Source organism: Festucalex cinctus, chromosome 5, assembly GCF_051991245.1.
Source record: "Festucalex cinctus isolate MCC-2025b chromosome 5, RoL_Fcin_1.0, whole genome shotgun sequence".
Taxonomy (NCBI): domain Eukaryota; kingdom Metazoa; phylum Chordata; class Actinopteri; order Syngnathiformes; family Syngnathidae; genus Festucalex; species Festucalex cinctus.
Window position 1 is genome coordinate 16,573,283 of NC_135415.1, and position 12,793 is coordinate 16,586,075.

The 12,793-nt window shown below is 39.6% G+C and overlaps 1 protein-coding gene across 2 annotated transcripts; it reads right to left on the bottom strand.

Moving 5' to 3' along the window:
* Positions 1-723: 723 nt before the first annotated feature.
* Positions 724-12,727, bottom strand: LOC144018851 (dynamin-1-like protein). 2 transcript variants are annotated; one of them, XM_077521458.1, is made up of 18 exons: positions 12,574-12,727; positions 12,046-12,188; positions 11,584-11,725; positions 11,346-11,384; positions 10,693-10,739; positions 10,533-10,604; positions 8,998-9,084; positions 8,751-8,913; positions 7,598-7,718; positions 7,179-7,517; positions 6,400-6,520; positions 6,170-6,325; positions 5,266-5,355; positions 5,086-5,187; positions 4,907-5,023; positions 3,366-3,475; positions 3,122-3,281; positions 724-3,043 (listed from the first exon to the last, which is right to left on the bottom strand). In XM_077521458.1, exons 2-18 carry the CDS (start codon positions 12,145-12,147, stop codon positions 2,987-2,989), a joined length of 2,025 nt encoding a protein of 674 aa, XP_077377584.1. In that variant the 5' UTR covers positions 12,148-12,188; positions 12,574-12,727; the 3' UTR covers positions 724-2,986. The 2 variants fall into 2 exon arrangements, with proteins under 2 accessions (XP_077377584.1, XP_077377586.1); XM_077521460.1 differs by lacking the exon at positions 11,346-11,384.
* Between the last annotated feature and the right edge of the window lie 66 nt (positions 12,728-12,793).

Sequence of the window (12,793 nt, forward strand, 5' to 3'; positions counted from 1 at the left end):
TAAGAAAATACAAAAATATGCCATATTTGACAATGTGACGCCAAAACACTGTCACATTTATACATAAAATCTTCAAAAAAGGTGAAAAGTGAGTTTGTACTGTGTGTACATGCGCGTGTATTCATAATCAATAGAGAATACAAGCCCCGCTCCGTAGATTGTCCTTCACTGAAGTTTAATGGCCTCCAAGAGTAAAACATTTATCACAAATATTGGCAGGCAAAGAACTCGGAGGCAGTCCACGCATTGTGAATAATTTACATTTAAATAATACAAAATTCACACTCGTTCATAACAGCTCCTCGTTGCATTCTCAACACATGCAAAACGTACAAAGCTTGCTCGCATAATGTCCCTGATTTGATAAGAGGATGGTGCCGGTTGATGGTCCCACTAAGGTATGTCTTCCTTAATATTTTTTTTTTTTTTTTTTTTTTTTTTTTTTTTTTTTAGGGGTGTACAATGAAGTATTAGGGCTGCGTGAAACAAAAACTGCAAGGACAAAGTCACAGAAATTGTGAGGATTGAAATAAAAGTGTTACACTACAATCAAAACATTTTATATTAAAAGAATAAAGTCAAACAGAGGAACATTCACAATTTTATGACAATAAAGTGGAACTATGAGAAAAATGTAATTTAAAAAAATTATATATATATATATATATATATATATATATATATATATATATATATATATAGTCAAATATGTCCATAATGAAAAAGAAATTATGACTAAGAATGAAGTTGTAATGCAGATTTTCTTTTGTAGTTTTACAAAAATTGTTTTAATAATACTGTGCAATAAAAAATGTAAACTAAACATTTAGTTTAACATAAAAAAATAGCTATGAAAAAGTGCAAAAGGTTTGTTAAAAAAAATACTTTTTTAAATACTTTATTCTCATGTTACTTATTCTTTATCCATTATGACTTGTTTTTGTAAAGTTGACCTTATTCTTGACATCCCTATTCTCATTCTATGACAATTATAGTATTCTTTTTACATTATAACTATAATTTTCTCATGTCCTTTTTTTTTTTTTTTTTTTTTTTTTAAAAGTACTTTGACTTTTTCTTGCATTACATCTTTATTACTTTAGTAGTATGACTACATCTTTATAGTGTTTTTTTTGTTTTTTTTTACACTACCGATACCTTTTTCTTCATATTACTTCTTTATTCTTTTCAGAATGACTTTTTTCTTCTTGTAACATTGTTTTTTGTAATGCTATATTTTTAGTCTTGTAGCAACAAATCCACAAAACCCCAACCCCCCCCCGTTGTTGTTTTTTTCTCCAGCGCAGCCCTAATAACACATTGCAGTGTTAGGCTATGCAAAGCGATACATGACAATACACATCAGGAACAGCATTTAGGTAAAGAATGACCCTTAACAGCAGTTTCAGTTGACAAATCAAGCAACATTTACATATAGTAGTCAAGGAAATGTTTCAGGTTACGTTCTCAGTTTCACTCGTAATTCTGGAAATTGGGAAAAACTTTGCATGCTGGGTTTTTCTGATGAGAACGATTCGACTCTTCAGTTGTAATCACTGAAGAGCCTCTTCCTTCTGAGAAAAAAAAAAACCATCCTTTGAGGATGATGGACATTTGAATAACTTGAGCTCCACTCAATCAGCGAAGAGTGAATAATGCGCACCATCATTATTTCGACACTGGTCCCTTGAGCGAGGCATGTGCCAAACTGTACCAAAATCAACCAGGTTCTTGCTTTAACACGGGCAGATTGTGTCTACCAGAACAGTGACAAGAAACGTGAACCTTCCACTATGACCTTTATACCTCAACTGCCTCATGCCGATCAAACGGAACATTGTAATCAATCAGTCGGATTGTTGCGCTGGCATATAATAATTATCCACCTAAGAGCTTCAAACCCTCAAACATGAACTTACTAATGTAACCGTCAACATTCAAGCTTTTTTGATCGGATCTCACGCAAAATAAAATTCCTAGCAATAAACCTAAAAAGCCTGATGCTCACTTTACAATAACTAGACCAAATGATTTCATTATTGTACAAAATTAGCAAGGTTCTTCCCTTGAAGGAAAACTTCACCTATTCAGAACCAATAAATCTCACCTTTAACCTCAGCTGCCTTAAACAATTTGGATCGGATATCACACAAATTCAATACTCATTCTTGCTCCGATGTAGTTAACTTTCCAATTATTTCAACTTGAACGAGGAATACAAACATAATGCTCTGACATCACCATCTCAAACTGGGTTTTTGTTTTCAGGACAGCAATAGTGATCCAGCAATTGCCACAATCACAGATTTAGCACCTGCTAAACGCTCCCACGCTTTGTTGGGTATTTTTTGCACATACAAAATTTCAATATTACACATGTAATGTACATGTACGACACACAGAGTGCATGAGGGACTGACACAAAAGGAGTTTGTTCACATTGACAGTGAAGTGGCGTATCACTTTAGGCCTGAGTGAGAAGCCCTGGCGGTTCTTGTTTGAGGGCAACAGTGGATCGAAATGTGCTAAATGTTCATTGGTCCAGGAGAAATCACACGCACACATACACAACCACACACTGACATACAGTGGATATAAAAAGGCTACACAACCCTGTTCAAAAGCCAGGTCATGATTAAAAAAAGAAAAAAAAAAAGAAAAAAAAGAAAGTAAGATAAATCATTGCAAAACTTTGCCGATTTTCATTTAATGAGATGTAATGGTTAATTTTGAGGGTGTGCACACTTGTGCAACCACAATAACTCATTATTTTACCCTCTTGAAAACATTTCATTTTCTTGAGTTGTACCAGTTATAAGTCACATTAATTGTAGAAAATGTCCTGAAATGATTTATCATGGCCTCATTTTTTTAATTTTTTTTTTATATCAACAAAAACTGAGATTTGATCAGAAGTGTGTGGCCTTTTCTCCCACCATACAACATTTTTGTTGTCAAGAAAGTGAGGAGTGTGTGTTTCCTTTAGCTACCACAGGTGTGTCTCTCTGATCTCAGAGATGACGTTATTGGCCTTCTTAAGTGCCTGAGAAAAAGACAAAAAGAGAGTTCAATCAATCCTTTTGCATCAAACGGAGGGGGGAAACCATTTTGTGAGACTTACCTGCAGCATTTGAGCGACCTCCGTCCTCTGCTGCGCTGTGTCCTGAGACTCAATGAGCAGGTCCTTGAGTAGCGTCTGCCTATACAGCTGACCCACCAGCTCGCTCTGCAGATGCTCCTTGACGAAATTGACCAGGAAGTGCATGACGGTTTTGGGCACGCTGCGCACAGCAGACACACTTAAAAGTTAAGTCAATTTACAAAACAAGCCGGCGAAGCCGAAATCTGCCCGGGATGGGTCTGACCTGTCCTGGATGGACTTGCGGACGATGAGGAAGTAAGACTTGATGAGGCGCTGGATGACCTCACAGTCCTTCTGCTCCTTCGAACTCAGTTTGCGAGACACGGGCACTGCCTTGAAGAGATGACAAAGTCAAATACATATACGGTGTTCCCTCACTTTTCGCGGGTGTTACGTGCCACGCCCAGCCGTGATAGGTGAATTTCCACGGAGTAGTGGTTGTTAATAAAAGTTGTTTGCCCCCAGAGGTGGCAAATCCAGGTATAGGAAGTAAAAACCCTGCCACAGTTTAGCTTTAGCCCCTGATGCTAGCTAGCTAGCTAGCTATAGCTCCCTGGCAGGTAAACGAGCACCTTGGGAGCTAGCTAGGGAGTAGAGCTGGCATCTGAAAGTAAAAACCCTGCCACAATTTGGCTTTAGCCTCTAGCTCCCTAGCAGGTAAACGAGTACCATGGGAGCTAGCTAGCTAGCTAGCATCTGAAAGTAAAAACCCTGCCACAATTTGGCTTTAGCCTGTGAAGCTGCTAGCTCCCTAGCAGGTAAACGAGCACCATGGGAGCTAGCTAGGAAGCTAGCTAGCTAGCATCTGAAAGTAAAAACCCTGCCACAATTTGGCGTTAGCCTGTGATGCTAGCTAGCTGCCTCCCTAGCAGGTAAACGAGCACCATGGGAGCTAGTTAAGGAGCTAGTCAGCTAGCTAGCTAGCTAGCACCTGGGGCGAAAGCCAAACTGTGGCAGGGTGTTTACTTTCTGGACCTGAATTTGCCACCTCTGTTAGCTGCCCACTCAATAACACTAATAGCCTTTGAAGTTAATGGACTTCAATTAACTTCTCCTGCAATTGCAATTGGGTGGAGGAATGAAACACGCATTGTGTATGAGTAACTGGGATCTGTTCTAAAAGCTCACCAAAGATGGGACACTGACTTGCTAAGAAGAATTAAAATTAGTAAAATGTCAACATTTTTTTTAAACACATTTCTTAATTTAGCAAATATTAAATACATTTTGATTAAAAGTGTAATAGATTGTGTTAAATGAAAGAAAAAGCTGTTTATATTTACTCAAATATTTAAAAAATAGCAGCATAAATAAAGAATTTTATGGGGTATTCACTATTGAAAATGGGGCGAGGGACCACTGTACATACTTGGTAGATTTTTTATTTATTTTTTTTATTTATTTTTACTTCAGTCACTCTGCCACTAGATGGCGGTAGACAACCACCATAAGTTGTAAAAATATGGGGAACTGTTGCATTTAGTGCTTGCAGTTTCCTTGTTTTTGTTTCGAGGATTTAAAAACGGAGTGACTCAGCCTGTTTGAATTTTTGTGACTACTAGAAAACTATTACTGTGTAAATATTGCAATACATATATAAAAGGTTCTCATGATCAAAATTCTCAACAAGAATCAAATCAAGTGAGGCATTGTTGTATAAGCAAGACCTTCAACGGCAGCTAACAATAGGAAGCAAACATCCACTGATGAAAAGAGGCGTCGGGTGACATGTGACTGCTGTGTGAAATGTTTGCAATCACTCACTGTGTCAAGAAGGTTAATGGGCTGCCCTTTGCTGGGGCTGCCAAAGCCTGCAGCTGGCGCTTTCTCCTCGACGACCTTGTCGTTCTTCCAGCGCTTGGACCCATCCGGCCCGTCTCCCTGACGGCCACAGGAAGTCAGGCGGAACTCTCTTACGAATATTAGACGATACAATCAACTACCTGCTGCTGACTGTTGACGGATGCCGAGACCTGCGCCGCATCCGTGAAGTCCGGATGCTTTGTGTTGATGTAGGCAAGCTCGATTGCTACTAAATTATGCACCTGGAAAAATAGAGCACAAGTGGAAGCGATTTAAAAGACACTCTTGTTAATTTTTAATACAGCTAAAAGGAGGATTACCATTTCATTGGCAATTGGCAGGCGCTTCCTCAGTAATCCAGTCACTACTTCCACAATGGAATCATGCAGTTTGGGGAATCTCAGAAGCTCCTGGAAAACATCAGAAACAAACCAGTAAAGGGTCAAACCAGGAATTTTCAAAGTTGGAAAGTTTGAATGGGAATTCATGGGAATAATTCAGGGACACTAAGCTGAAAACAAAAGAAAAAAAAAGAAAAAAAAAATCACTTCCAATGGAAATTTACTGGAAACTTTCTTACTGGGGTTGAACTAACTATAGTTCATTTTAATTAATGAAATAAGTCAGTCACCTTATTTGATGTAAATCGTATTCTACTGTGCACAGCTTTGGTTAAGTGAGGGAGAACCAGTAAAGGCGTAAAAGTCAGACCCAAGCATGATTTTAAACTAATTATCGGCATGCGCTTTCAAAGTGGAAGGTGAATTATTAGGGCCATAATTATTTTGCAAAGACAGACAATTCTCACATGCTGTGGTTGGCCCAAAACAAGACAGATTTCTCTATTTGGCTAAGATAAGCTGCACAAACATTATCGAGCTGTCCCGGAGATTTTTCCTCGTGCTGTAAATGTCATTATGAGAAAGTGAGTGAGCCTTCACCCAGATGACGTCGATGCTCTTGTGTTCTAACCTGCACTGTGACTAAATTCAATGCATGAGATTTCCACCGTCTGTGAATTCTTTTTTTTGTTTTGTTTGTTTTACTACTAAAAAAAAACATCAGTAACATCAGGAAGTAGTTGATGTCGACTTGACTTTCATCACATTAGTGTCAAACCTGATTAGATCTTTTGTCAAATTGAATCGGATCCGGACTGGATGGCTCACTCATCCATCTGATCACAAACACTATAATTAGAGGACCCGAGTATCCTTCTCTCACCTGCGTGCTAAAAGATGAGCAGTGCTGGATGATCCTCTGCAGTTCTTCGTGGACCAGCTCCACGCAGCGTAGACTGGGCTCCTCCAGACGCTTGATTTGACGCTTCACCAGCAACTCAAAGGACACCTCAGGGACAAAAAGTGCAGGACGGGGACCCTGGAGTACAAATAAACCGTATTACTAACCCCCCATTAACTGTGAACACAGTACAAAAGTTTGAGTGAACGTACAGTAGCATTGCGGATGGCAGTGAGGATATCGAGTTCCGTCAGTCCTCCAAGAGGGTCGATGGACTGCAGAGTGCGGCCGAAGGTTTCGTGGAAGATGTAGCAGATGCGAGCTCCGCCACAGCTGCAAGGGAGAGAGACTCTTCAGCATTTGTTTGCATTTATTCATCTGTTTTAATTTCATGGTGCTAATATACAAAATACTGAACAGATATTTACATGAATTGGACTAGTGCCGGCCCGTCACTACTGAATATTTTTAGAATTGATTAATTTATCGCTTAATCAACCGATTAATTTTAATTTTGCATTAAGGTTTATTACAAAACCACTTTGTTTCCCCTGATTACGGTTTATTAACCAGTGATTGGTGTTTATTTCATACTTCGTATTCGTATAGTGAATAAAAAACAAAACAAACAAAAAAAAAACAAGTGGGGATTGATGTTATACTATGTTACCGGTTCAGTCAATGTATTCCAAAGTAAAAACAGATGTTTACAAATGTCTTATTTTGATTAAACTCCGAAGATAATCAATCTTCTTTCATGGAAGACTATAGAAATCAGTTAATAATTACTGTTGATTTGCTGAAATCAGAGGATTTGGACAATTTTCAATTAAAGAAACTTCTCTAAAAGATTACTCAAATATGAAACTAGTTGCCGATGAATTTGATAATCAATTACTTGTTGATTAATCAATTAATTTTGATAACTATAAATTGGACGTTGCTGGCAGACGAGATCATATGATACCAAGCGGACTGTTATCACACTCACAGCTCCGAGGTTTGAATATAGCGCGCCGTTCCCTCGATCGTGTTGCAGTAATCACTTGCGAACTTGGTGACAATCTGCAGCAGCGTGGCGCTGTGGTCCTCCACCGGTTGGCCGTAGCTGTTGAGGCGCGATTGGTACTGGGCGCTGAGCACCGTCACGCGGGTCTTCAGGTCTGGCAGGCAGTCTCGGATGTGGTGCATGAGCAGCCGGCTGAGCGTTTTGGCCAGGTAGCGTGAGCCGGCGCGGGAGGCCAGTGACGGGTAGTGGCGCTGCAAGAAGGCCTGCTCGTCCTTCATGCTGTCCCCCAGGCTCTTCTGGGTGTTGATGTCATGCTGGCTCCTATAGGAGGGCGTCAAATCATGAATTAATGCTCAATCATCAGGAAAGTGGGGAATTTTGGGCTTGTCATTACTGCAAACCTGTTCACCACCCCGATAATACCGAGCCTGATTGGAATGACTCGACCGAGAAGTACCTCCAGAGCGTCTGTCCCCGCGTCCATCAAATCCAGCTTGCTCACCACGAGCAGAGTTCGTCGACCTGATGGACACAAGAACACAATGTAAGGTAGGGATCTGAAAAAGACATTTTTAGAAATTAATATTGTTTTACATACATCTATATTTACATAACATATTTACACGACTTAATCATTTAGATAAAAAAAGAATAATTAAATATTCCAGAAAAATGTCAGGGTCCAAATTTGTAAATTGTCAGAAAATGAGGGACGAAAGGTAGACAAAAAAGTTTTTAAAATTACAATAAAATGTCCAAAAAGGAAGCAGAAAAGCAGAAAATAACAATAAAATGTTCATGAAATTAACCCCCCCACAAAAAAATGTAAAAATGTAATTAAAAAAAAGGCAGCAAATAAAATCTTCAAAAAGTAACCATAAAATTTCCAAAAACAAAAGAAGAATGCTCCAAAATTACCATAAAATGTCCATAAAATGGAGAGGGAAAAAAAAAAAAAAAAAAAAAAAAAAAAGGCAGGAAATAAAAAGTCCAAAAAATCCCCAAAATGTCAGAAAATTTATATTTAAAAAAGCAGAGGGAAAAAAAAGAACAAAAAAGTTTTTCAAAAATGCCATAAAATGTCCAAAAATGGCAGCAGAGGCAAAACTATCATATGCCCATAAAATTTGCCATTTTACAGAAACGCGGAAAATTCTAAAAATCTATGAAAAACGAAAGTCTGAAAAATTACAAAACACAGAAGAAAATGAATCTATGTATTGAATGCTGGATATTTTTCTGTTCTGATGCAACTCTAATTAGCTCTTGGGCCCTCAGTACATTAGACTAGCACTAACACACTTTCCTTCATCACAATGCTCAAATGTTTTGGGGCTGCAAATAGATTTTTTGTTATTAATTTGGCCTAAAGTGACTCTATTTGACAGGAAGGTTTGCTGACACCTGACCTAAGGCAATTATTTCCAACCACTGTGCACACAATGTCTCATCACCGAAATTAACTTGTGTCCTACTTTTCCGCACGTTATATAGCACAATAACCAACATGGAAGCGAAAAAAAGTGAGTGGCCGCTGTGTTTCGAATATCTCACCGTCTGGATCGACCTCGCGAGCCAATTTCAGAGCGTCCGAGGTGGCCAAGTCAGAGTTGGCGGCGGACACGGAGAGGATGAGGGAGTTGGGATTGGAGATGAAGGACAAGATCATCTCCTGTACTTGCGACTCAATGTCCTCGGGCTGATCCCCAACAGGGACCTGCGGCCACAGTGAGCAACCCGACTGAGTTCATCGCGTACGGTTGGGTATACACGCTAATGTGTGAACATGACATGACTTTACCTTAGTAATGCCAGGTAAGTCGACAAGGGTCAGATTAAGGACTTTGGGGGAAAATATCTTCAAATGTATGGGCTCAGCAGTGATTCCCTGGTGGACACACAAGTATATAAATGACAATCAAGACATTAGCATAGACTTGGTAAACGAGTTATGCCGAGGTCAGACTACACGATTTTTTTGTCTTACACGACAGTTGCGCTGTCACATTACCCGATAAATTCGCTCCGTGTCGTGGATGGGGCGTGTAGTCACACTACCAGTCTGAACGCAACAAGACACCAACCGATCATCGCGTGTTGTCTTGCCAAGAGAGACGCGTCGGCATGGACAGGGAGTGTTTGCGTGAATGGAGCACGCATGGGACAAGTGTGATGTGAGCGCACTGCTTGCGCTCCCTGCTCCTCAATAGTGTTTAAAATATGATTTAGTAGCCAACACTGTATTTTAATTTATTTAGGCCTACATGCGCCGAGGTAATATAGCCGATTTTGTTAATTAATTTGCGGGATGACATCTTGTTTTATTATTTTATCAACCACTGAGTATTTTTTTATACTGCTTAATTTATTCATATTTGACTTGTTATAGTACGGTGCATTGGATAGTACGCCACTCACTCCGAGGGGGGAGAAAAAAACAAAACAACAACTTTCAAGTGAGAGCGGGTGACAAGGCGGCCAGACCTGGCCCGATATATGAAAATGTGATCGATCCTCGCTAAATATGTGCCCATCCCTACTCATATATGGATATGGATCCCATTTTTGGTCATATATGTACAATTGTCTCATCTGTTGAGGTGTAAATTCGCTTATATTGTCTTGTTATTTTTTTTATTATTATTATTATTTGTATTTTATTTATTTATTTTTTTATCCTTTCCTCTTTTATATGTTGTGTGGACCTGGGTCTGATCAATAAACGTGACGAATATCATATGCCCAAATCTCTGAAATTATTAGAATAACAGTCACATATATATATATATATTTTTTGGTCCTCTATTCACGTCGCCGTTGCCTGACGAAGGGTTGCATGGAGGCGTGCGCGCTCCATGCAGCCGCAGCGCTGCAGCAGGGTGCTTTTTTTTTTTCTCCCCCCGAATTGCACCTGTCTGACCGGATCCCATGAGATATCCAGGGGCTAAATACATAAATAAATACATACATACATAAATAAAAAGAGCTATAAAGTGCTGTTCAGTGTGTGATTGACGTTTCGCTCCTTCTCGCTACTGGTCATAGCTGTGGAACCAAACGGACGACGACGTAGGTATGTCACATTGTGCGTCAAGACGAGCAAAAATTCTAACATGCTAGACTTTCGTCGTGATGGTCGTGAACCGTCCCGGACAACACGCGACCAATCGTTGAACGTATCACACTACACGGGCAACGCTACGTCACGACAACCCAAAATCGTTTACGACATGCCCTGTTTGTCCGCGACATGTCGGTCGGGCTAAAATCGGGTTGTTTTCTTGTAGTCTGACCAAGGCATTAGCCAATAGCAACGATCAATAGATTCCTCCTCACCTTGTTGTTGCCTGAAGAACGTTCAGTCTCCGCCTCGATTTCATGACGAATTTCCCCAAAATCTGTGAAAACCTTAAAAAAATAAAATAAAATAAAAATTAGAGCTCAAAAGTCCCACATAGCGAACAGCAGCTAGCATATCATTTTGTGGTCAGTGAACCTGATTCTTGCAGTGCAGGAAGGTGCCCCATTCTTCAGCTTTGACACCTAATCAGAGAAATATAATTGAGCCATTCAGGATTGAGGAAAAAAAGAAAAATATGCACAACATTAGACAACACCTGCACGGTCAAATGAGATCAAATACAAAAGCTCTATCAAAACATTTTTATTTTTTAGTTGCATGATGGGGTGAAATGCTTGTTTTGTTGTTGTTTCCTTACTCTACTTGTTGATTAGGCTGAGATCAAATATCAAATGTATATTAATGATGTTTTTTTTTTGTTTTTTTTTTTAAATATATGTTTATTATCAGTGGATTCTTCAGGAATACCTAATGTACAAGTGCATCTAAAAAAATACATGAAAACATTCATTTATTTCAATTTAGTTCAATTCAAAAATTGAAACTCATTACACATATTTCCAACACCTGTTTTTAAATGTATTGAGATGCTGGGTTTTCGTTAAAATTGTCAAAATTAAATAATTCATTCAGTATAACAAACCTATATTAATGTAAACTCAATGAAATTACGTTCTCGAGGATATTATTCATGAATTGAGATGCATCTGTACAAAGTACTGTAAAACCAAATGTGATAGCAATACAGAAATGAGGAAGAATACATGTACAGAGAAATTTGAAGAGACCTGGGTAGCTGTTTTGTGCAGTTTGCTTAACCCCATTTCCTGGAAAATATTATGAAGAAAGAAGGGGGGAAGAGTGTGTTAGTAGAGAAGGATGAAGGCTTTAAAAGAAAGAGTAACTATGACATGACAAGATAAAAACTGCTCCAAGCACAAGACAAATATACAACAGGAAGATTTGGCAAGTATAATTCTGAACATGCTCTTAATTCATCGGCTTTATGATGACTACGCTACAGACCATTTTCCGTCTTCAGCCGCTCCTCCAGAGGCGCAACGTTGACAAGCTGCAACACCAGCGGTCGCCTGGTGACGATCCCGGAGCCTCGGGGCAAGAAATCACGCCCAACCAGGCTCTCCAGCACCGAGCTCTTCCCGCTACTCTGTTAGGAGACAACAGACAACATACCACAGTTACACTTGCACCAGCACCACCCACTGAGTCATTACATCATTGTATAGTATTTGTATGACACACTCAGTCATCACCAGACAGAGCTGTATGAAAAAAATAATGCTTTCATTCTGTTCATGCCAGAATTTTATAATTCATTCATCATTCACAGCACAAAGTTTCCGATTTGGTGTATTTCTAAAATTCCTAATTTACTCCCCATGGAAATAAAGCAGGATTTTCCATTTCTTTGCAAAAGCACCTAATCTTGTGGCATGCAAGTGTGCATGAAAAAAAGAAGCCTCTCACCTGAGATCCGACCACGACGATTTGAGGCAGATGAATGATCTCTGCGCCCACTGTGAGGAAAACCTCTTGTAAACGGTTGATGGTGGGAATCAAAGTCTCCATCCTGCTTCCACTAGAGTGGACTCACTGGGTTGGAAGTCAAGCTGCAGTCAGAAAGCCAGCAAATCCGCACGGGTGAGCGTGTTAAATTAAATCACAGTGCAAAGTACAGGGAAGAATTTCATGGGACTATAATAAAGGAGGAGTGGTGCTGATGAGAGGGCTCAGTAGCCCTGCAGCACAACGTCTGACCAAACGCGTGCATGTCAATATTTTCTATGACAGTATTGACGAAGTGTGATACTAATACGTACACTGACGTAACGTCAATATGACATCGTAATTAGACGAAAATGGCAGCAAAATAAGGCCGACAGGGTCCGTTAATATCAGCTAATGTTAGCTAGCTACGACTTTAGGCAGGAAGTGATAGGTTGTGCTAGCATTGCGGTTAGCCGCGGTAACAAAACAAGTAAGCCTCTCACATACCGGCGTACAACGTCAATATCCCGTCTCATCCAACGTGTTTAGCCGTCATACTTGGTAGGAATAGACACAGAAGGTCAATATAGTCGTCTTGTGTTCCGAAGCGTCATCCAAAGTCGGCAATCGGCATCCAAGCGGTGATTCGGTTGAACATCTATGGGCGGGTCCTACAGTGCTCTTCTTCAATATGATTGGTCATTAAATATAAAATACTGTCGTAGGC

Excerpts from the sequence above, each read along its gene's own strand:
- LOC144018851 (XM_077521458.1), bottom strand. The coding sequence starts at position 12,147 with ATGGAGACTTTGATTCCCACCATCAACCGTTTACAAGAGGTTTTCCTC. Across the intron at positions 5,356-6,169 it reads GCTCATCTTTTAGCACGCAG|GAGCTTCTGAGATTCCCCAA; the intron begins GTGAGAGAAGGA and ends GATGTTTTCCAG. Across the intron at positions 5,188-5,265 it reads TGCCAATTGCCAATGAAATG|GTGCATAATTTAGTAGCAAT; the intron begins GTAATCCTCCTT and ends CTATTTTTCCAG.